At 46.6% G+C, this 25,343-nt stretch overlaps 1 protein-coding gene across 3 annotated transcripts in view; it reads left to right on the forward strand.

The window, feature by feature from the left end:
* The first annotated feature begins 23,118 nt into the window (after nucleotides 1–23,118).
* Nucleotides 23,119–25,343, forward strand: part of NXPH1 (neurexophilin 1) — a 178,703-nt gene continuing 176,478 nt past the window's right edge. The window contains exons 1-2 of one of the 3 annotated variants that reach the window (XM_079948190.1): nucleotides 23,119–24,359; nucleotides 25,167–25,328. In XM_079948190.1, coding sequence (XP_079804316.1) covers nucleotides 25,275–25,328 — 54 coding nt within the window. In that variant the 5' untranslated portion in view covers nucleotides 23,119–24,359; nucleotides 25,167–25,274. Of the gene's footprint in view, nucleotides 24,360–24,531; nucleotides 24,730–25,166; nucleotides 25,329–25,343 lie in introns of those variants that run through there. The other 2 variants (XM_079948189.1, XM_079948191.1) reach the window with 2 other exon arrangements.

Genomic DNA, 25,343 nt, shown 5'->3' on the forward strand with positions numbered 1-25,343 from the left:
CCCTCTCCCAAAATTGCAAACCTAAGACTTCATGGAAGGGCAGGGCAACTCAGGCCCAGCAACTATTGGACTCAGGGCTAGCCAGTGGGGACCAACTTCTTGTTGTGTTTTTGTAGGGCCCCAGTTTCACAGCCAAAGTCTGCAAAATCTTATAGATATAAATAAAATCCTTCTAGATTGCCCTGGTGCAGGGGCCCCCTAGGAGCAGCCCGCGGGGCCCAATTTGGCCCAATTGCTCCAATTGCCTCCAGCCTGCCCAGGCCTCCGCCCTGCCGGCAATTTTGTTAATAACTGTCACTCAGTTTTGTTTATAACATACTTCCATTTACTTCTAGTTGTGAGGGTGGGGGTTGGGGAGGGGCCTCAGAAGTGGAGTAGCCTAGGGCCTCTCTTCATCTAAATCCGGCCCTGATTAGGGGACACACTTCCGTCTTTGGCCATTACAACACAAAACACTGGCTTACACCAATGGTGGTTAGAACTGATGTTGGCTGCTGGTGAGCAACATCAAGCCAACTGATGCTTGCTAGGCCATCTTAACCCTTTCTTTGAACATTATCTGAGACTGGTCAGAATAGGCTACTGGGGGCCAAAACCTATTGGCTCTGCCATAACGGGGCAATTCTCGGCCTTTCCTTTCCCCCCTGATAACAACAAAACAAAATGATCTTAAATGTCAGGTGCGATGCCTCAATGCCATCCCCATCCGCTGCGTCAGGAGGATTTGGGGTATCACATGGCAAAACAGAATTCCAAAGATGTGAGAGAGCAGTGTGGTGTAGTGGTTAAGAGTGGTGGACTCGGAATCTGGTGAACCGGGTTCACGTCTCCGCTCCTCCACATGCAGCTGCTGGGTGACCTTGAGCTAGTCACACTTCTCTGAAGTCTCTCAGCCTCACTCACCTCACAGAGTGTTTGTTGTGGGGGAGGAAGGGAAAAGGAGATTGTTAGCCACTTTGAGACTCCTTCGTGTAGTGATAAAGTGGGATATCAAATCCAAACTCCTCCTCCTCCTCCTCCTCCTCCTCCTCCTCCTCCTCCTCCTCCTCCTCTTCTTCTTCTTCTTCTTCTTCTTCTTCTTCTTCTTCTTCTTCTTCGCCTTCTCACCTTCTCACCTTCTCACCTTCTCACCTTCTGTTCTGCTCAATTCACTATGACAGAGTTGTGATGCCCTACAGTACCCCCTAGGCTTGGCACCCAGTGCAGAGGAACTGCAAGGGTTGCCCTAAATCTGCCTCTACTCTAAACTATCATGCCATTCATGTTTCAAAGTTGCTTCTGTGCTTTCATTTTCAGTCTGCTCTGCTTAAGTCAACTCAATTCAGGCTTCAACTTGGAGATGGGTGGGGGAGACATTAAGAGCATCAGATGAGTCTGTTGGGTCAGGCCAGTGGCCCATCTAGTCCAGCATCCTGGGGTGTCTTGCCCATAGAGGCAAGTGGCGTGGGGCGCCAGGGTGCCAAGTTCTGGAGGGCACCAGGGAAGAGGCGGAGGCTGGATGCAGCTCCTCCCGGCATCAGTTCGCCACCCTCACCCGCTTCGCTGAGGCAGTGCTGTGCCTGGAGCCTCCACCTCTTCCCCGCTGGAGGAGCCGCTCTCCAGCTGCTGCCCGGGATATCAAATCCAAATTCCTCCTCCTCTTCTTCATCTTCTCCTAAGTACACATTCCCAGCACATTTGCACTCCGTCTCAGTGACATGGTCATGTCCACAGGATCTACAAAGACGTGCTCTACAGGGAGCTGGTTTCAGGCACCGGGCCAATTAGCAGACCAAATCTGCATTATAAACAGGGCTTTTTCAGCCGGAACTCACTGGAACTGAATTCCAGCACCTCTCAGGTGGGTGCCATTGCCATTGTAAGAGAACAAGGGTGAGTTCTGGAGCCTCTTTTTCCAGAAAAATAGCACTGATTATAAAGATGCCTGCAAACGTGACATGAAAGCTGGCAACATTAACCCTGCCATGTGGGGGCAACCCTTGCAGATGACTGCAGTGCCTGGAGACAGGCAGTCAAGTCTTGTATCCATAGCAGTGGCCAGAAGAGAAATGATCGCTGGGAGGAGTGCAGAGAGAAGGAACGCCATGGTGCATCTGCAGCAGCACAACCAAATGCCTTCACCTGCCCCAGCTGCAATAAAACATGTCTCTCCTGCATCAGTCTCTACAGCCACAGCAGGCACTGCAACCTTCCAACAGCTTGACCTCACCCCCAAAAGTGCATTTTTTTCATTGTTTCCTGAGAAAGACGGATGCCAACCTTAACTTCTGTAAACTTTTTGGGATGGGGAGGGGCTGTATTGTTCAGAATTAAAGACTGGCTGAGGTTTCTTTGTTCAGAGCACAGGCATTTATCATTTTTAAAAATACTGTACTAGAGAATGCTTGAGAGTTTCCTTTTCAGGCTCTGAGTAATTGGGCTCGAACTCTGATAGACAGTTTCAGTCTCTGTCTTTGACTGCCAGGCTTGTGGGCTGTTGATAATAGTTTAAAACGTAAATGTTTCAAAACAATTGTGTGTATGTGTGTGTATTAAAATCAAAGTTATCCCGCGCCACACCAACTACATCTAGATCTGCATGTCTTCATGTTATCCTGTTGTCTGGCGGACGGATATTACTAAATGATATTAAAGATTGCCACAAGATGGCGGTAGAGGATTATAGCAATGCCGTGCAATTAAGAGGGCTTTGTAAATCACATCCTTGTCCAAGTCAAAATAAGAAAGGACTTTTACATTAAATGATGCAAGTCTTGAAAATTGGTCGTTGCTCTTTATTCAGATGTGCCTTCGCTGCCTCAACTGTTGTTGTTTTTTACAATTCTGTAAAAAGTGACACAAAGAAGGAACAAAACACTGTACAGAACATTTCAAAACATATTTCTTTTAAAAAATGTGATGTATACCTTTTTTTTGCTACTTATCTGTTGTCAAGAGCTGCCTTTCACTCCCTTTGGTGAGGAGGAAGGGCTGGTCACAAATCTGAAACAAACAAACAAACAAACAAACAAACAAACAAACAAACAAATAATAAAAGTAAAATTGGTTTAGGGGAAGAGGGAGGTGAGTTGAATACCATGCTTGAGCTCTTTATGCTCTGGCTGGTGGGATTCTCAAACAGCAGCACTCCTGCTGGGAGGAAAAGTTACACTGCAGCTTTTTGTTGCAGCGCCAACTTGTGTCTAGAAGATGCCAAATATTGGAGTCAGAATAATGAAACCATAGAATTGTAGAGTTGGAAGGAACCCCGAGGTTAATGTACTCGAAATGTTGATTTCAGATCTCCAGTGTGTACACGTTGGGCAGGCTCCTTGGGGAGAAGGAGCCATTCAGCCCAGCTCTGCTGTATTGCCTTTCCAAGCCAGAGGGACACAATCTCTCATGGACAACCTTCCAGGGGTGAGGCTGACTAGAGACAAAAATGGACAGAGCAACGTATCTTTGTCCAGGAGGCTCCGTTCCAGCTATGCAAAAGGCAGAGCTTTCTACACACACACAAGCACACTCGTCCCTCCATCCAAGCAAACAAGCAAAAAAGCATCACCCCACTTGAATCACCCATTCCAGCCAGGCCAAATCACCAGCATGGGGTGGCATGGAGAGAATCTCAAGGGTCAAACAGAGAGGCCCGGAGGGCTGGGTTGGGGGCCACATCTGCTGCATAGTCTGTGCCCCTATCAAGGTGGCTTGAGTAGGGCTCCTGCTTCAATCTCTGTTCTCTTCAGCAGCAGCCATCTGGGAAGAGTGGGGAAGGGCAGCCTGTCAAACAGCTCTTACTGTCAGAAAGTTCTTCCTGATGTTTAGTCGGACCCTCCTTTCATGTAACTTGAAGCTCTTGGTTCGAGTCCTACTCTCCAGAGCAGGAGAAAACAAGCTTGTTCCCTTTTCCACATGACAGCCATTGAGATGGGTATCATATCTCCTCTCAGTCTCCTCATTTCCAGGCTAAACATATCCAGCTCCTTCGACTGTTCCTCATAAGGCTTGGCTTCCAGACCCTTGATCATCTTGTTTGCCCTCCTCTGCCCACATTCCAGCTTGTCAATATCCTTCTTAAACTGTGGTGCAGAACTGTGGGTGACCTCCACGTTGGAGAGCCAAGTGAACGAAGTCATGGATTCTATTGATGCAACTTGTGGTTCTCTAGCAGCGAGGCCTGTTGGATTCCTCCCATCCTGGGTAGGGCAGCTGAAACAAGCTGATGATCAGAAAAGGTCTCGGTTCATTGCCTCTATGAATGCACGCAACTAGCATTTCTATTAAAATGTCCAGAAAAAAATTATATTTTTAATGTGTGGCATTCAACCGTGAAAAGGGACACTAGACAGGATTAAAAAAGAAAGAAAAAGTAATGTAATTTCAAAGTCAGAAGAGACGGGGATGGTACTAAGGGTGAGAATGGTTTCCTTGCTCCGTAATTCAAATCATTTTCATAAATTAAATTAAAAGTGAGCAGGAAGTCGCCAGCTTTTATTTATTTATTCCGACTTAGCCAGATGTGCTGCAGTTTGGGAAGAAACTGCAAGCAATGGATTGATGGCAACTGCATCTATTGACCCAGACAGGGGACTGAAGTGGGCTTGGCAATCGTTCACTCGCTGAATTACAGCAAAAGGGTAAGGATGCATATTGTTTCAAAAAGATATCACACAGAATGTGCACATGGTGGTTTCAATTTACGGCTAGCCATGGAATTGGCTCCATCAATAACATCAGGAGGGACAGGACTGGTGGATAGATGTCAATACTCTTCCTTGAGCCACAGTCACGTTAATCTGAAGAGCTAGTATCTAAAATAGCTAAGGGTGTTTTCACAATGAAAGCTAAAATGCACCCTTTAGACCAAATCAACCCCAGGGCTAATTTAATGCTTTATGACATACAGCTAATAGCTCAATTAGTTACTTAGCAGCCCAGCCATACCCATGGCTACTTAAAAGGAAGCCCCATCGAGTTCAGAGAAACTGAGGGGTCATATACCCTTTTTCTTGACCTGTATTTTGATCATATCATGTACTGATTAATTCCCCCGGGTCCAAGAGCTTTCCTCGTTGCCTCGTGAAAAATTGCCTGCTGAAATGGGTCTTATCAGATGCATGGAAAAATCTGAAGAGAGGTTTTGCTTACCAAGCTCTTGATACAGTGGGCAAAATCAGATTTTCCTAAGTCACAGCCACAGAAAAATGAGAAAAGCTCTTGGACCCCGGGGGAATTAATTGGTACACAATCTGATTACTATATGGGGCAAATGAAGGTGTGGCTGAGCCCTTACTCTCAGGTAAGTTGGTTTAGGAGTGCAACCTAATTGATTTTTTAAAATTTTTGATAAATTAAAAAAGGCAACCGGATATTGCTAACAAGCCTCACCCTTCACACCACGTCATGGCAGCAGCACTGCTTGCTAGGGATGGAGAAATCCATTGTTTGCAGTTTCTAAGTCCGGCCCCCAATCTGCAGTTTGCCACATTTCAACATCACTTTTCAATTTATGTTGTTGTTGTTGTTTAGTCGTTTAGTCGTGTCCAACTCTTCATGACCCCATGGAGCAGAGCATGCCAGGCACTCCTCTCTTCCACTGCCTCCCGCAGTTTGGTCAAACTCATGCTCGTAGCTTCGAGAACACTGTCCAACCATCTCGTCCTCTGTCGTCCCCTTCTCCTTGTGCCCTCAATCTTTCCCAACATCAGGGTCTTTTCCAGGGAGTCTTCTCTTCTCATAAGGTGGCCAAAGTATTGGAGTCTCAGCTTCAGGATCTGTCCTTCCAGTGAGCACTCAGGGCTGATTTCCTTCAGAATGGATAGGTTTGATCTTCTTGCAGTCCATGGGACTCTCAAGAGTCTCCTTCAGCACCATAATTCAAAAGCATCAATTCTTCGGCGATCAGCCTTCTTTATGGTCCAGCTCTCACTTCCATACTGTATCTATTTTAAAGATCCGAATGAAAATCAGTGTTTCTCTCAAAGTGTACATTTCAGCAAGCATGCCAACCGAACTGACTTTCTCCCTGCCCTGACTTGTAATGGCTTATAAAGTTCACAAGATGGTGAAGTTCACCTGGGTAAAGGGAGACCAACAGGAAGGGCTAGCAGGAAACGCCTCCAGGTGTGCCAACATTCCAGGCTATTGTCAGAGATATTATGCCTTTGAATCCCAGTTTCTGGGAGTCACAGGTGGGCAGAGTGCAGGTTTCCCATGGGCATCTGGTTGGTCACTGTGAGAACAGGATGCTGGACTACATGGGCCATTGGCCTCATCCAGCAGGCTTGCCTTATGTTCTTATGGAGAGTAAAAATCACAGCTTTTCCTGAGAGTGTTTTGAGAAAGCTGTTAGTCTCATAGACTTCGATCCCTGAATGACAACAGGTTCTATGAGGGTCATTTCCCATCTTATACAGTCACAACACAAGACTGAGGCAGCAATTTGGGGGGCAGTCTTTGCCAAATCTAAGCATATAATAAGGAAGGGCTAATAATACACACTAATATTTCCCACCCAAGGGCATGTGTATGACTAGCAAGCCTCTTCTAATCTCTTACCATTCCTAAATTTTCTTTGAGAAAACATGTTCAAGCTCTCACCAACGCAATAGCATGTCTCATTAAACAGGAGAATATGTCTATATCTGTTTCTATATGTACACTGTGCTGTACCCCACAACCTTACTGTACTACCAACCCTACTGTATGCTTGAGAAATGTGGACCACTTATAAACGCCATCTCCAACTCCTTGAAAGATTCCATCAATGCTGTCTCTGAAAATTTTTACGCATCACTCGGGAAGACAGGTGAATTAATGCCAGTGTACTGGAAGAAGCAAAGATCACCAGTGATTCTTCAACATCAACTTTGTTGGACTGGTCATGTTGTGTGAATGCCTGTTTATCGTATTCCAAAGCAACTACAGTGGTACCTCGGGTTAAGTACTTAATTCGTTCCGGAGGTCCATTCTTAACCTGAAACTGTTCTTAACCTGAAGCACCACTTTAGCTAATGGGGCCTCCTGCTGCCGCCGTGCCGCCGGAGCACAATTTCTATTTTCATCCTGAAGCAAAGTTCTTAACCCGAAGTAATATTTCTGGGTTAGTGGAGTCTGTAACCTGAAGCATATGTGTCAGAGCTGCCCCTAGGTCCCAGCTCACAGAGGACCAACGCGAGGCTGTCGTTATGTACAAAAGTCTTTATTGAGGTTCAGTTTCCATTTCAAAGCCGCCGCGCGCAGCTCTACGTCTTAACCCTAGACCGGCGAAGTACCGTCTGAGTCTCCTCCCCTATGACACCAGTTTAAGATCCTAGCCCTGCTCCACCTTTTACGCTGCTCTCTCCTCCTCTGGGTCCTCCTGCCCGCTGGGGCATTGCCCTTTCTGGACTCTTCCGACGCTGAGTCGCTTAGCTCCTCCCCCTCCCTCCGGCGGGCTTTAGGACCCGGTTCCCAATCCTCATTCTCTGCTGTCCCGCGCTCCTGTACATTTGAACTTGCCTCTCGCGCCAACCCAGTGACCTTCCTCCTGACCGTTACACTACTTCTGTCACTGCTTCCCTCTTCCGGGATACTGGCCGGATCTGACCTCCCCTCCGTTGTCTGACTCTCCGATGGAGGTGTGGTCAGCCCTGCCTTATCTTCTCTCCCTGGTGGGGAATGCACTGGCCCCGATCCTTGGGACTCTTCCCCCCCACTCTGCTCTGGTGGGGAAGCTGGTCCTGATTTCCAACTACTTCTCTGGGAGTCCCTGCTGCCCCCTTGCTCCTGGGGCGTTCCCCTTGGGAACCCCCTACCCCTGGCCACTGGCGCCCCCTTCTGTGAATCTTCCGATTCGCTGGAGAGGCTCATGGAATCTCTCGGGCCACTGTCATCTTCTCCTACGCTCCCCTCGGATTCTTCCCCTTCGCTCTCCATCTCCTCTCTTCCCTGTGCCTCTGCTCCTGAACCCCTGACAATATGTAATCTGAAGCGTATGTAACCTGAGGTACCACTGTACTCTATTCTGAACTTAAAAATGGTAAGCATAATGCTGGTGGTCAACAAAAGAAGTTTAAAGACTCTCTCAAGGCAAATCTAAAAAAGAGTAGTATAAACACTGACAACTGGGAAACACAAGCCTGTGAGCGCTCCAAGTGGAGAACAGCCTTTACCAAAGCTGTCATGGGTTCTGAAGACGCTTGAACTCAGGACGCAAGGGAGAAGCATGCTAAGAGGAAGGCATGCTTGGCAAACCCTCACGATGATCAACTCCCACCCAGAAATCTATGTCCCCACTGTGGAAGGACATGTGGATCCAGAATTGGCCTCTACAGTCACTTACAGACTCACTGTTAAAACTGTGTTCATGGAAGACAATCTTACTCGGCTACGAGTGATCACCAAAGAAGAAGGAGGAGGCCCCACATGAACTGACACATCAAAGGAGGTACCTTGCAGAAGTCCCATTGACTGCGCCTGACTATAGCGTTAAAGAAAGTCACATCTAGCCTGCTGCAAGGTAGGCCAATGTTGCTTCTTCACGTTCCTGCTTCTGCCTATCACCCAGGGAACTTTAACTGATAAGCAAAGTTTTTCAGCTGGCTTCCTCTCCTGGTGTGGCTGCTTCAGTGTTGTTCCTTCTCCAGAGCTTCCACTCCTGTCTCCTCAGGAGTAAATTGCGGTCAGTTGCTGGTTGATGTTGACCCATGACAGGGTCTTTTCGGTGGTGGTTCCCCAATTGTAGAATGCCCTCCCTGGTAAGGTGTACCTGCCTCCTTCATTATTGACTTTCAGAAGAAGCTTAAAATCATTCCTGCTTACCCTTATTGATTTATTCCTGTAAAGACTACGTAATTTTTCTGTGGGGACTCTAAATCTGCCCAGGAGAACACTGACCTAAATTGATATCCCTCCCCACCCCAGCAATGTCCTTGGCCCTTAACAGTTACATGAAAGGGGAAAGTTCAGCATGTGCATCTTTCTCCTGGCATGCAGTTGCTGTGCAGGAGAAAGATTTGCCAGCTGACTTCCTGTCTGTTTTTTTTTTTTTTTAAATAGCAGGGACAATTAAAGGCACAGGAGTCCTGCCAGGAAAAAGTTGGCAACCTACTGGTGTATGACACTCAATTAACCTCTATCCAAAAGCTGTGGCTTAACCAGGCCAGGGATCAAGTCAAATGACCTACGGATTGACTCAGACTAAACCAGTCATGCTTTAGTCCTGTCCAGATCAGTGGGACAATTTAGCTGACCAGCTTAAGTGCCGCTGACATCAATAGGATCACAGCATGACCAACTCAGTGTAGATCCAATGCTATGATAATAATGTTTGTTGTCAACTTCTCTTTGCCTTGGGGAACCTGTCAATTAATCGTCCCTAGGGTGACCAACATAAAGAATCCCACTAATTGGATTTTAATGACAAACTTCACTTTAGTCACACAGCAATTTTTGAAATCTAATTATCTCTTTAGGAGGACCACCCAATTCATTGCTTTTCTGCAATGTATTATTTGCTCGCTCCTCACAAGCCTCTCCTTGTAATTTTGCTGTAAGGTATTTTCTTGTACAAGTGTGCATGAGTAATTAAAAGTGTGGCATTCCACAGAGTACTGCTAGAGAAGACCTCTCGTATCTGATAAATTAACTATGTGAGATGTTAAAAAAAAAAACAAAAACCCCAAACAAAGATGCATTGTATATTTTGCACTTCAATCTTTTTCACATCGGCTTTCTGGTGAAGGAAGCCAATGAAGCTGGAGCCTGAGGTAAATTTACAGTGCAATGTTATACATCTCCACTCAGAAGTAAGTCCCATTCAATTCATGTAAATGGCCTTTGGGGTGCAGCATTTTTATACATGACCTCAACAGCTACTGCTGAGTTGTTTGTTTCTAGGTAGCTTTGGAACGCAGACTTTGCTTTTCCAAACTATAAGTGTGTGTGTGTGTGTGTGTGTGTGTGTGTGTGTGTGTGCATCTAAATTAATGCACTCAACTGAAGACACTTCATCATACAGTGGTCTAGTTTTCATGTCATGCAAAACCAGAAGTGGCTTGCTTGATGGCTGTTTTGCCCCACTTCAACTCCTCTGGAAGCTGCATGCCCAGTGGTGGGTGTGGTCAAAAGCGGGCATGACCACCCTGACTTACTGACCATCAAGCACATCTACCATGTCATCATGCCTGAGAAGGTGGAGCTGGTCACCAAGTTCCCCTGATGCTGTTGCTCACATGTAGCTCTGGTTTCATTACTCTTTTTGCCTTTTTGGAGAGCCAGTGTGGTGTAGTGGTTAAGAGCAGTAGACTCATAATCTGGTGAACCGGGTTCACTTCCCTGCTCCTCCACATGGAGCTGCTGGGTGAACTTGGGCTAGTCACACTTCTCTGAAGTCTCTCAGCCTCACTCACTTCACAGAGAGTTTGTTGTGGGGTTGAAGGGAAAGGGAAATGTTAGCCGCTTTGAGACTCCTTCGTGTAGTGATAAAGCGGGATATCATATCCAAACTCCTCCTCCTCCTCCTCCTCTTCTTCTTCTCTGCCCAGAAATTTTTGCCATTGCTGCTCCACAGGCACCCTTGGTATCTTGGCTGGAAGTGGAATTATGGTGCTGCCTTTTAACAATGCTTTAAAAAAAAGAGAGCATTGCCCTGTTGAGTGTGGTGGTTGAATTCACACTGAAATTGAGAATGCCTCGATTTTACTGAAGGCTTTAACATTGGGATTTTCCATAGGGCTATATTAAACTCTCTGAGCTCCTATATGGGTTGATAATTACCGTATTTTCCCGTGTATAAGGTGATATTTTCCCCCCAAATTTTTTAAGTTTAAAATTGGGGGTCGTCTTATACACAGAATGTCGCAATTCTGCCGCCATCCATATTCTCTCCCCCCCCAGCCTCCCCTCACTATTGGCCTCATGACAAACCCTCGTCTGGCACTCCCCCCCCCCCAGCAGCTCCCACTCAGGACATTGTCCCTTCCACCCCCAGCTGCCCTCTGGCTACCCAGACCCCGCATTTCCCAAGTGCACCCACTCAGGCAGCTCTGGCAGTCACAGCTCCTTGATCAGCATTTGCATGTGCTGGTGCTCATGGAGTAAATATGGTACATACCGTAAATACTGAGACAAAAGTGCAACACAAAGGTGGGAGAGCTGGAGCTGCAGCTGCAGTAGAGTTACACTGAGCTGACAGGAGCAGCCAGCATTACACAGTTTGCCTCACTGTTTGATGTTTAAATATACGGTACTAAATATACTGGTGTTTTGAATATTTAATAAAATATCAAAGTTGTTCTGTTTGGTGTTTAAAATATTTATTTCTTAATTTGGGGCTCAAAAAATAGGGGTCGTCTTATACATGGGGGCGTCTTATGCACGGAAAAATACAGTAACTGCTGCTGTTCTCTGCTAGTTCTGATGTGGTCTTTAACCTTAGATCAGGTGATTAAGGTATGGAATTGCAAATAGCCATTTTGAAGGGAGTTATGTTTGGTCTTTTGTTCCCAGCCAGAGTGGAAGTAAGATGGGATAAGGGTGCTCTTCTGGAGCTGCCTAGCCCCTTGGGGCTGGAAAAAGGCTAATGAAGGCTGGAATGGGGGAGAGACACAGTTTTGATTTCTGGAAGAAGTAAAGTTATTTCTAAGATGCTGAACTTGTTCTGGGCATGTACAAGATCTTATGGAACTGTTTGGATACGTTGTTTACTGTATTTTGTTCTGTTCTGAGGAAAGTTCTGTAAGTAAAGCTTTGAATCAAGCTTGTGGGTGGGCCTGGACAATGTTTGCTTCCAAAAGGAGTCAGCTTTTATGCATCCAGTCGCTTCTAGCTACGCAGTCTTAAGATGTGCAATATGCCCTCACTCTTAACTGGCTTCAGAACACGGCTGCTTGAAACTAAATGCTTCCTGCCCTTGCTCCAAGGGGTTCCTGGAGAACAGAAGTGTTGGCCGGGTGTTGTTATGAAGCAGCCAGAGCCTTAAAATAAATAAGGAGCATGGGTGGGTGGGCAACATTTGCCCTCCTTCCTGTAACTTCCCAAAGTTTGAGTTAAAACACGTTAGTTGCAAGCGTCCAGAAATGCCCTCCTTATTTTCCTTTCTGAAGTGGCAGAGAGTCTGCCTTTTTTTACTTCCACATTTCACAGATGAGGATTGGTCTTCTTGCTTGCTCTGGTATCCGTCTGACTTCTTCGCTTGCAGGCAATAAAAGTCACCCGTTGTCCCTCCACCTTCTCCAGCCATTCCTCCTTCTGGGGCGAGAGCTGCCTGCTGTGGAAGATCTAGGAAAAGTATTGCTGTGATAATCAGAATCTGGCGCTCGAGGGACTAAGTGCTACATTGCTGGGATGTCATTGAGGGAGTGAGGCTGGGTCTTATTTGACTCTAGCAAGAGGTGAATTGAGCCTTGATCAGGGAGAACAATTTTAACACATTTGGCTGCATGCACGCTGTCTTTTATCTGCGGAAGGTTTTGACTGTAACAGGAAAAATGAGCATGTTATTCCTGTAGCGCATGTTTCTGAGCTCATTTATCAATGGAATGAGAAAAGTTGCAGAAATGGTAAGAAAAGGAAAAGGAAAGTTATAATACCCAAATCAGGCTTCTGCAATGTGTGACCCACTGAGGACTGTGCCCTACCAAGGTTTCATTTATCCCTCTGAGGTTTTTTCGCTGACCACCCAAGGCTGCAACAACAGAGAAGTTATTATTGTTGTTATTATTACTACATTTCTACCCTCACTTTTCCTCTAAGGGCCTCAAGTTGGCATACATGGTTCTTCCTCATCTCACTTAATCCCCCACAACCACCCTGTGAGGTAGATTAGGCTGAGAGGCAGCGACTGGTCCAAAATCACACCCAGTGAGCTTCAGGGCCAAGTGGGGATTCGAGCCCTGATCTCCTAGGTCCTAGTCAGGCACTCTGACCACTGCACCACACAGGCTCAGGCTGTCAAGCGCATGACAACTGGCTAGTGTTGCTACAGATTTTGCAAGGCTGCATTGAATCAAGTGACTTGGGTCTGAGCCAGTCCACACCCCCTCTCCGTAGGCCACACCCCTTGCTGGCTCTGCCAGTGTTTTTGTCCAGCAATAACTTTTGCTTCTCTGCCTAGAGAGCAGTATGTGGGTAGAAAACAGCTTGTTGTACAAAGGTAAAATTTACATTCACCGGTCTGCCCTGGCCCCTCCACCCTTGACCTTGGGTTGAAAATTGTTCCCTATCACTGATTTTAACCCAAAGCAATTCACAGTCTGATTCTCTCAGCCAGGCGCAGTCAAACTGGTCCTCTCTGTATGTTTTGCACCCCTTCATTTGCAGCCATAGGCTTTGCAGGTTGTTCTGTGTCACAGGAACACGTCAGTCAGTATTCACAAAGTTCAAAGGTGGAGTTAACTCTTTACAGTGGTACCTTGGGTTACATACGCTTCAGGTTACATATGCTTCAGGTTACACACTCCACTAACCCATAAATAGTGCTTCAGGTTAAGAACTTTGCTTCAGGATAAGAACAGAAATCATGCTCTGGCTGCGCGGCAGCAGCTGGAGGCCCCGTTAGCTAAAGTGGTGCTTCAGGTTAAGAACAGTTTCAGGTTAAGAACGGACCTCGGGAACGAATTAAGTACTTAACCTGAGGTACCACTGTATTAGCAAAAACGTGACCTCCACAGACTTGGTTGGATTGTCAGGCCTAATGAGAACAGCAGCTCATGCCCAGTGGTCTTCCTCCATGAAAATCATTTGCCAAGACTGAACATTCCCAGCTCCTCACCAGGGCTTTCCCCAAGCAATTGGAGACTGAACCTGTATGCAGCCAACCTCTCCTCCACCCTCTTCATGTCTCTTCTGGTTCTGGAGACAAGCAAGGATGGGAGCTTGTCATAGCAGAAGCGGGGAAGACATCTGTGACTCTTCACCAGCCTGACTCATCTCTGCCTCTTCATCCCACTCTCTGGTTTCAGCTTCTGCCTCTGATTCTGGTCTTCTCTCTGCCACCAACTCTCCCAGCTCACTAAGCCCTGTTAGCTTCCTTCTCCCAATCTTCTTCCTCTACCCCCTCCCTCCATCATTGTCCCACCACTACTCCCCAGGCTCTGAGCCTTCTTCCCTTGGTGGTTCTCCAGCTGGTACCTCCCACCATTCCTCTGTGTCCAACCAGTCCATGACATTCTGCTAAGGCACTTTGTCCTTGCAAGTTAGCGGCAGCTCCCCCTCCCACATCCTAGCCTGGTATAACAGCTGCCTTCAGTTCAGCTGCATTGCCATCCCTCTCACCCTGGGGCCATGTAAAATTCACTGCACCACAATCAGAGGCAAGGATGCTTCTGAATATCAGTTGCTGGAAGCCACAGGTAGGCAGAGGAATGCTTGCACCCAAGTCCTGCTTGCAGGTTTCCCATAGGCATCTGGCTGGACTAGATGATCCAGCAAGCCTCTTCTTCTCTTCTGGCAAGGAAGGACCAGTTGCCTACCATCTGCTATTATGAAGGATTTTATGAAGCTTTTTTGCCTGTTTCATAACAGCCACAAAACCGAGCCATAACATAAAGCAAGGAAGAGGATAGAGAAGCTTCTTTGGCGTGGCACTGTGCTCTGGTTGCAGATGAGCAAGCCACTGCAGCAGCTTAGAGTGATACATTGGGTCATTGTGGCTTCCATTGTCATTTAACTCAATGAAGCGAAATCGGCATAAAGTTACAATTCCAAGGAGACGCAGTAGGGAGTAAGCCCCATTGAACTCAGGCTGGGTTTACTTCTCTCGGTAAACATGGTGGGATTGAGCTGTCAGTTGTACCGTTTTACTTCATTGGGTTGTGGATCGGGCTGTCTCTTATTACAAAATAAAACAGTATATTCTTGGTCTTCTTAGGTGGTAAATGCTAATTGTGTGGATTAAAGAGGTGGCAAGAGGGCACAGCTTGTATAATGATATCACACTTACAACCTTTAAAGATTCTTATCTTAGGTATGCAGATTTCCCTGCATAGAACCATAGAATTGCAGAGTTGGAAGGGACCATGAGGGTCATCAAGTCCAACCCCCTGCGATGTAGGAATCTTTTTGTCCAACGTGGGTCTCAAACCCATGACCCTGAGATTGAATGTCTCATGATCTACCAACTGAGCCATCCCATATGCTCTAGATAAAAGCTGCTTGTTCAACAGGCATACACCTGGTAGTCATCTTTGATGATAGGATAGGCCTGGTTTGGGAGCTCCAGCTGGTGCAGAATGATGCAACCAGACTGCCGTTGGGGGCGCATGGCCAACAGAGTATGTGGCACCATTGTTGAAACATCTATACTGGCTACCCATCTACTGGTAGTATCATGGTTTTGCTGAATTGTATTCATTTTATTAATTAATTTATTGCTGTTTGCTTTATGTAGATATTATTGTGATTATTGTGAGCTGCTTCGAACTCAATGTTTGTTGTTGGAAAAGTGGAATACAAATATTAAATCAAAATCAAACCAAAATCCTGTGGAAGTGAGTTCCATAGTTTACCTAAATGCTGAGTGAAGAAGTACTCCCTTTTATCTGTTTGGAATCTTGTTCAGCTTTGTTAGATGCCCATGAGTTCCTGTATTATGAGAGAGGGCAACAAAACTTTTCTCTATCTACTTTCTCCATGCCATGCATAATTCCATAAACTTCTAACATGTCACCTCTTTCTTAACTAAAAAGTTCCAGATGCTGAAACCTTCCTTCAGAACATTGTCACTCCATCCCCTTTATCATTTTGGCTGCCCTTTTCTGAACATTTTCCAACACCACAATATCCTTTTTGAGGTGAGGCAACCAGAACAGTAGACAGTATTCTAAATACACTTGCGCCATAGATTAGTATAACAGCATTATGATGCCATCGGTCTTGTTTTCAATTCCTTTCCCAATGATCCCCAGCATGGAATTTGCCTTTCTCACAGCTGCTACACTCTGGGATCAGCATCTCCATTGAGCTATCTGCTACAACGCCAGAGTCCCACTTCTGGTCAGTCATGAGTCACAACCAGCTCAGACCCCATGAGCACTTTTTTTTGCCCATTAGAACAGGGCACTTGGGTGGGACTACAGCAAGCCCTGTTACCTTTTCAGCGTCTGACGCCTCTTCTTCCCAGTCTTCTGCCTCTGACCACTCATAGTAGTCCCACCACCATCACTCTGAGCCTTTCCCCCTTGATGGTTCCCCAGCTGGTTCTTCCCACCACTCTTCTGCGTCCAACCAGTCCATAATATCTCCTTGCTTACAACCATTCAAACATTAGCACAGTCAAGGTCAGTCTCATCCTCCTAAATTTCACCATTGCCTTGATAAAACACAACAAGGAGATGGGTGGGGACAAAACCAGCATTAGTTGGGTCTACCTATCATTGACTCCAGCTCTTCCTGCCATTGGCTTCATCTAATCTTGCCCGCCCTGCCTTCACCCAATGGGCAGCTGCCTCCACTGGTGGTCAAGCATCCACTTTGCATGCTGAAGGTCCCTCATATCTCCAGGAATGGTTGGGACAGACCTTTGCCTAAAACCCTAGAGAGACATTGCTGTAGACACTGCTGTAAATGGACCCATTGTCTGATTCCAAGGCAACTTCCAAATCTCCTCCGACCCTCCTGTCCTTCTGTGTTAAGATATAAGACACTTTCCATTTAAACCTGCATTTCTTCAGTAATAGAGGCAGACTCCAGGGTTTTTTTTGCTCACTTCCCAAGATTGGTTCCCCCCCACCACAAAAGGATAGGAATGAAAAGTTACTCTAGATTTTCACACAACTTAACTTCCCAGCTGCTTCGTTGTTGTGATTCTCCCTTGAAGTCAATGAAGCTAAACTGATTTAAATCTGGTCTGTAGTTCTGAATTATACAGATTGTCTCATTCCCCCTTCTTTTTGAGCTCACTTCAGAGACCAATTTAAATCAGAATGCCTGGAACGATATAGGCACACTTCAGCAGTAAGTTCCATTGCAATCACTGAAGCTTACTTCCAAGTAAACACCCCTGCTCTCCAGTTCCAAAGCTAGGCAAACACATTTTTTTAAAAAAAAGGTTTCCAAAAGGCATCTCCATTTTCTCCATTGGAGGGGGAAATGGCATGGGTGATAGGGCACACATCTCTTCATTTAAATCCGAGGTGTGGGACCTGCAGCCTTCTGATTGTTGGACTCCAGATCCCATCAGCCCCAGCCCAATGACCAATGGCTAGGGATGATGGGAGTTGTCGTCCAGCATTGCAACTGAACATCTTGAATGCATAAGGCATTCAGGTGGACCAGGAGACCTCATCCAGCCTGCCAAGCTTTCCCTGGTGGCCCACTGGGCCCCCAAACCATTATTTTTTTGCAGGGATGAGTAGATTTATTGCCCTTTTCACCATAGCACTAGGCTGGACAGAGATGTTTCTGCCCAGTCCAGCACTATGATGGGGATGCAGATAAATCATCCCACTCCACCATGACATTACGTTATCTGATGGAGTGGGGGAAGGGACACTTGTCATTCTCCCTGATAGAGTGCTGCAGCAGCAGAGTGGAGAAGAGGGAGATGGAGAGGAAATTTTTTTCCACTCCAGCACCCTAATGGGGAGGGACAGTTGTCCTGCATGCAGGTACCATTGTCTGCCTGCATGTGCACAATTGTCTGTCTGTCCATCTGTGCATGCGTGCATTGTGTGTGTGTGAGGCTGAGTATGGGTCAATCACACCCACTTTGACAATGCTCTTCTTTGCTCTGGCCTTGCCCATGGTTGGCTTGTGGCTGTCAGAGGGTTGGCCAAGAGCAAATGTGGTCCTTGCGGGGGGGGGGGGGGAGTTGGCCACTCCTGATTCTTTTTTTTTTAAATTTCATATTTATTAAGATTTTTGAATACAAATGCATAAATAAAAATTACTTATATCATAACATAATTTCGTCTCTTCTTTGGACTCCCTCTCATCTCCCGCTCCCACTTACATCGTTGCAAAAGATTTTTTCCAAGCAAATTACCCACTTGTTTACAATATTTATCACCGCTCATTTAGGTAAAATCTAACAATTCTCCAAAATAAATTTATATTTTCCTTATTTCTCACTTATCATCAAAATCAAATCTAATTCAATGGTAGGCAATTATTTATGATCTAGCATCCTTCTTAGCATTCAACCAAATTGCAGTATTTTATTTACAGAAATACTGTAAATACTGTCTTAAATTTCCCCCAGTCCTCCTCAAGGCCACTCCTGATTCAAATAGAATTCTGTGCTTGCCTTAACAATCCCATGCATGTGATGTTAAGAGAGCCAGGAAGATGTGAGGGTTACAGTGGGGGACGAAGACTGAAGAGACCAGGTTCAAATGACTACACCATGGTGATCTCTGGGGTGACCATGGGTCAGGCACCAGTTCCATGCCTAACCTCATCAGGTTGTTGTGAATATAGAAGGAAGGAAGGAAGGAAGATTTTGGTGTGCTACCACAAATGTTCAAAACACTATGTTTCTGGTGGCATGTCAAAAGCTGAATTCAGCGCCTGGGTATAGCATGTACACAACCTGTCTGACACTGGCTGACACAATTAAAAGGATTGTATTTTACTTTTAAGTCAATGACAAGCAGCCTACGCTTTTCTCACCATGAGGCAATGTCTGGCAACAATTCAGGTCAACAGCCCGTTTGAAATTGTGCCAAGAGCCATTTGACTCCTGTTGCCCCATTGGATGATTCAGAATTTCAGCTTTCATTCAAATCAATTTTCTAGTCCTCGTGATTTGTTCAATAAGATTAAAAAGTGCCAGGAAATACAGTATTTGCTAAAAAAAAAACCATAGACACAATACAGAGCTATTGAAAATGGTCCTAGGATAATGTATACAAATCACTCTAAGTACCCAGGGAAATTTATTTATAAATATAATATTAATCACTACGATATTTTCCTGCAGGGGTGGAAACCTGTGGCAGGGAGTTCCAGTATTGAGGGTGTGGACTAGACAAGGTCCCTTCTAACTCTAGGAATCTAAATAGGACCTTAAAAATGTTGCCTTGTGGAATGCTCCTGTTCTGGGTTCCAGCCACTCCATTCCATGGGCCCTCCCCAGCAGTCAGCCAGCCAGCATTTAGTGACCACTGAGCATGCTCAGTCCGCATGTGGCTGCTTTGGGAGAGTTCCCTCTCCCTTTTTTTTTTTTGTTTTTCTTCCCCTCCTATAGCTCAGTCAGTAGAGCATGAGACTCTTAACCTTAGGGTTGTGGGTTTGAGCCCTAGACTGGACAAAACAACCACCACTTCCAAGGGATTGGATGACCCTCGTGATCCCTTCCAACTCTACAATTCTATGATCTAATAAATATTTTTTTTGTACTTCTGCAAAAGCCTTGGGTTCCCTCAAAGCTGCTGATACCTCATTCTTGTGTGTGACCGTTCTGGCCACATGAGCAGTGACATCATGACCTGAACTTTGGAAATAGTAGGAATGATGGCTTATTTTTATCAACTTGACTTCCTGTCATTAATCAGTGACTCTTACTTTTTTCCAAGGAGAGGGTTGTTCATCTACCCTTAGTGGTGAGGGATATTAGCTTGGCCATTACCCAGGGCTCTTAGGAACATGAAATAGACAAGGCTGGAGCCTGACTGTATAAATGAAGTCGTTTTCTGGTGGGTTCAGGGCGCCAGAATAGGGGGTTCCACACTCAAGGCTGAGAAAAGTCCCCATCATGGCCTTCATCCTGGTCACATCCAGATTCCAGCACAGTTTATCTTAAAGGCCTTTAAATCACCAATCAGCGTTTTTTTATTACAATGTTCTGAAGCAAGGCCTCTGAGTTGAAACAATATTTTAGAGATTAGTATCAAAATGTCAAGCGGAGGTATTAATCACCCCGACGTGTTCCAAGGGAGCAGGTACTTGGCAGGACAAATGAAGTCCTTTTCTTTTCTGCTAGAGCATTCATGGGATGACTGTCTCCTGGTTTCCTCCTTTGGAAGATGATAAATCACAGCCTTCATCAACAAGTAATGAGAGGAGGCTGAGCTTCGGCTTGTTAGACTTTACCCAAGCAAATGCCAGACTCCCACAGCTTCAAAGGCTGGGACTCTGGTTTTTAACAAAATTATTGTGATTATTTCAAAGGCCAAGGATTGCCCTTTTCCCTTCCCCACTCCCCCTCACTCTGAAGCCGTTTTGTCCCACCAGCAGGTATGAAAGATCATGATAATAAGAAAGCAGGTACCTCTCATTCTGGGCATCAAGGATGAAGATAGTCGGGTGCACTGCAGGGTGATGATGTATGTCCCAGGTAAAGATTATCTATATCTATCTATCTATCTATCTATCTATCTATCTATCTATCTCTATATCTATCTATCTCTATATCTATCTATCTATCTATCTATCTATCTCTCTATCTATCTATCATCTATCTATCTCTCATCTATCTATCTCTCATCTATCTATCTATCATCTATCTCTATCTATCTATCATATATCTATCTATCATCTATCTATCTATCTATCTATCTATCTATCTATCTATCATCTATCATCTATCTATCTATCTATCTCTCATCTCTCATCTATCTCTATCTATCTATCATCTATCTATCTATCTATCATCTATCTATCATCTATCATCTATCTCTATCTATCTATCTATCATCTATCTATCTATCTATCTATCTATCTATCTATCATCTATCTATCTATCTATCATCTATCTATCATCTATCATCTATCTCTATCTATCATCTATCTATCTATCTATATCTATCTATCTATCATCTATCTATCTATCTATCTATCTATCTATCTATCTATCTATATCTATCTATCTATCTATCTATATCTATCTATCTATCTATCTATCTATCTATCTATCTATCTATCTATCTATCATCTATCATCTATCATCTATCATCTATCATCTATCTATCTATCTATCTATCTATCTATCTATCTATCTATCATCTATCTATCTATCTATCTATCTATCTATCTATCATCTCTATCTATCTATCATCTGCAGATCCACAACATATATTTAAAGCCCATCCAATTTACACCAAATGCACATGACTTTTCCTCAAAAGTATTCCTGGGAATTGTAGTCTGTCAAGTGTGCTGGGAATTGTAGCTCGGTGAGAGGGAAACTGCAGTTCCCAGGATTCTTTGGGGGGAAGTCATGTGCTTTAAATTCATGGCTGCCTACAGACATTTACAGCACATGGCTTCCCCCAAGGATCTTGGGAACTACAGTTTACCCATCAGAGAGTTACAGTTCCCAGACTCTTAACAAACTACAGTTCCCAAGTTTCTCTGGGGAAGTCATGTGCTTTAAATGTATGTGCATTTGTATGTAGGACCTATTTTGCTAAGGCAAAGGTGGCCAGTCCGTGACCCTCCATTTTCGGTCAGCCACCAACCCCAACAAACATGGTCAACATCCAGGGGGGTGGGAACTGTAGCTTATCAACTCTGGAAGGACCACAGGTTCCTCAGCCCAACTCCAGGATGATGCAGCTCTTCCAGGTCTGAGGCAGAGATCACCTGCAACCCAATGTTAGGCAGAGTTGCCCAGAATTGGACCTAGGCTTTTATATGCACACCCCAGGGATATTCTAGATCGCTTTTATTCTGGGATAGTCCCATGGTGAGTGGGAAAAACCAGCTGAGCAGATGTACACAAGTCAGACATATTTGCAAGCGGGCAGATGTGAATGAATACAAACCAAGCCTGCCACTCGCACCCTGTACTCTGCAAATCTAGATGGTGGGAATTATAATAATAATAATAATAATAATAATAATAATAATAATAATAATAATAGGAAAGTGCCAAAAATGAGAGCTGCCTGAAAAAAACAACACTCTAAATATTAGGTTTTACAATGCTTTCTAGGCAAGGTTTTCTGTTTGTTTTAGAAAGAGCAGTGGGATTTTGTGTAGCCCGAACAGCAAGTGTGTGATTTATTAGGTCTTTCTGGCCACTTAGCTGATATCCAGTATGCACCCTGCTACAACAAACACCCAGGGCAATCTTATACATGTCGGCTCGGAAGTCCCACCTGAGTTCAGTGGTACTAACTCTTGAGTAACTATAGGTAACAATCTGTGTCTCCCTTGACAAGCCTGGGGCATGGGCATGTTAGGGGGGCAGGTTTTTTGTTAGGGGGGCCAGAACCTCGGTTTGCTATGTAATTTTAATTGATTTTTATTGATTTAAGGGGGGAGCAGCTGGCCCCCCCTGCCTACATCCATGTCCTGGGGAGTGGAAAAGAGAGAGAAAGAAACATCCCTCCAAAATCAAGATGTGACATCCACACTCATAGATTAATGGCTTCTTATCAGTTTTCCCTCTCTCACAAACACTTTTTACTATGAATTACAACCCATAATCACTAATCTTTTTTTTTTAATCCCCACCTGATGCATAGACATACACTAACAGTGAATATATGTGAGGGATAACTCTTTAGTACAGTACTCCAGAATGGTGCTGTAGGACAACTGATCTGTGGTACACCACCTTAAATTTGAGACTCCTTTAAACAGCCTCCCCCCCCCCAAAGACATTGACTGGTGATTCCATAAACTACGGAACTCCCTCCCACAGGGTGGCCACCAGTTCCGATGGCTTTGAAAGAGGATTGAACAAATTCACGGAGAAGTTTGTCAGAGGCCATGATGTCGGAGGCAGTCAACGCTTCTGAATACCTGTTGCTAGAGGCCACAGGGGGAGAGTCTTGTGTTCAAGTTCTACTTGAGGGTTTCGTAGGGGCCTATGGGTGGCCACTGTAAGAACAGGACGCTGGACCAGAGGGGCCGTGCCCCTGATCCAGTCCGGGGAGGTGTGTATATACTGGGCAAGGAGAAAGGGTTTATTTTTCATTCCATACTTTCAGTGCTCTTCCATGGCTTCAACGCTCTTCTCTGACTGAAGCCAGGGTTATCATCTCCCTGGCTTGAGCGGAGCACAGAAGCAGGCGAGGTAATGATTCCGAAGTAACTAACGCGGAGTTAAAGCGAGTTAGGGGAGGCCTCTGAGCCCAACGGAGGGGTGTGCTACAGGGAGGGCAGCGACACGTCGGTGCTCGCAGAAATCCAAATTCCCGAGTGCTCACTCCCTCCGTCCCACCGTCTCTCAATTCCCGCCCCGCCCTGGAAAAAAAGGCAGTCCCTCTCTCTCTCTCTCTCTCTCTCTCTCTCTCTCTCTCTCTCTCTCTCTCTCCTGGCCCTGTAACCCAACTTCTCTTATCTCGGGTGCCAGACTTCACGCTACATTTCTCCAGCCATCTCGCAGCCCCTGCAGTCATCTCCAGGAAACCATCCGAAGGCATCAAGCTCGCCTTTCAAGTGCTTTATTATTTGTGCGGGAGCCAAGGGCGACGTCATTATTCATATTCATGGGATATTAATTGCTATTGAAGAAGAGGAAGGAAGGAAGGAAGGAAGGAAGGAAGGAAGGAAGGAAGGAAAGAAAGAAAGAAAGAAAGAAAGAAAGAAAGAAAGAAAGCCGGAGCCTGGACGGGGTGTGTGTGTTTATGTGCGCGCTGAAGAGCGGGAAGCGACGCAAACTCTCCTGCTCTCTTTCTTTCTCCCTCTCCCTCCTTCCTGCCAGGGCGTCCTTTTCCTCCTCCCTCCGCAGCCGCGGAGCTCCGCGTGCGGAGGGAGCCCCCTAGCGGCAGGGCAGCGCGCCGCAGCGCGCCTTGGCACGGCTCTGATTCGTCGCCAGCCAGCCAGCCGGTCGGACTTGGAGAGGCTGGGACGCGGCTGCCTCTCTCGCAAGTCTCGCCGATTCTTCTTCTTTTCTCTCTCGCTCCTCCTCGCAGCTGGAATGACTCTCGGACAGCGCTCGAGGCGGCTTTTCGGCGCTTCTCCTCCTCCAGCGCCGGCCTCCTTCTGCAGCCTCGCTTTGCCCTGGAAGGGATGATCGGCCGAGGGCTTTGCAGCTGGGCTGCTTGATCCCTTGTCCAAAGTTAAAAAGAAGAAGAAGGCGGCAACAAGGAGCAGCTCCCGCTTAGCCAAGAAGTCCTTCTTCTTATTTATTTTGCAAGAGACAAATCGCTCGGCACGCCCGGACTGCCTCTGTGCCAAGACAGAGACGCTAGGAAGCGGTCGTGCGCCCCGGGCCGCCTTCTTCTCCTCCCTCCTTGGCGAAGTTTCCTGCCGCCGTGCCCGTCCGCGGGGGGCCTCCCTTGCCCAGGCTGGTTCCGCGGGGGCGCCGGTTTCCGCGGGACCCCGCTGGCCACAGCATGGAGCAGCAGCAGCAGCAGCAGCAGCCGCGCCGAGGCGGGGATCCTCGCGCAGCCCTGGGCGCTGCTGCCGCGACCCTGTAGCTTGCTTGCTTCCCTTTCCTCGCCTCTCCTCTTCCCATGGACTATTGCCAGAGATCGGCGCCTGCTTTCGGACCCTCCATGCAGTAGGTAGCCCCGTCTACTCTTGTTTTTGTGGGTGGTGGGGAGGAAGGAAATCGGATCTGATTTTCCTTCCTTTTTTTTGTTGGGAAGGAAACGAGGGGCGGGGTGCTGGGAGCTCCGCCGTGGGTTGAGGACGAGCTGGCAGAGGCAGAGACGGGAGTTGGGAGACTGGCGAGGGATCTGTGCGCGCGCGCGTTTGCGCGGAGACGGGGCGCGGGAAGGAGGCGTATGTGCGCGCCCGAGCACCCCTTGGCACCTCTGGGGCACCTTTTGCCTGGAGCCTGGATCTGGGGCTTGATCCGAGACCCTAGACTAAGCTCCATCCCTCGCCCCCCCCCGCCACCTCCGCCTTTACTTTCCACGCGCCTGGCTGCGTGTGAGTCTCTCTCTCTCTCTGATATCTGGGGTGGCTGCGCTGGCGATGATGCACCAGCCGTCCCCATCTTCCTTACAAGAATAAGCAGTCAGCTCTGGACCCCCACCCCGCCCCTGCCCAGTCCTGTCATTCCGCCTCTCCCTTGCTCCGGAGTCACTCCGCAGCTTTGGGGTAGTAGCTTGGCCCGCGCGGCGCGAAGCCCTTCTCACCCCGCCCTCTGCTGCCCTGTAAATGGATTAACTCTGATCTGAGACCTTCATCGCTCAGCGCCCCCCCCCCCACTTCCCTGCCCTCTCCGGGTCCGTGTGTGTGTGTCTGTGTCGCGCCCCTCCCTCTGCTCTCTCTCTCTCTCTCTCTCTCTCTCTCTCTCTCCCCACCTCGAAGCCCTCACCTCGCGTTTTGCGGTCATGGAGTCTATAATTTCCTTTTTGGTCTAGGCTGGCGCGAGCTCTCCTGGTTCTATAAAGTGGATGTCAGGTGGATCTATGTTCCTGGAGGAACAAAGAGCAAGCGAAGGCAACGCTGTGGAAGTTTGAGCTGGGAGGATGCAGCCTGTGTACTGGTACGCGGTGCTTCTGTTGCAACCAGCGCTCTACCTGGTAAGTTTTGCAAGG

The sequence above is a fragment of the Podarcis cretensis genome, assembly GCF_951804945.1.
Source record: "Podarcis cretensis genome assembly, chromosome: 12".
Taxonomy (NCBI): domain Eukaryota; kingdom Metazoa; phylum Chordata; class Lepidosauria; order Squamata; family Lacertidae; genus Podarcis; species Podarcis cretensis.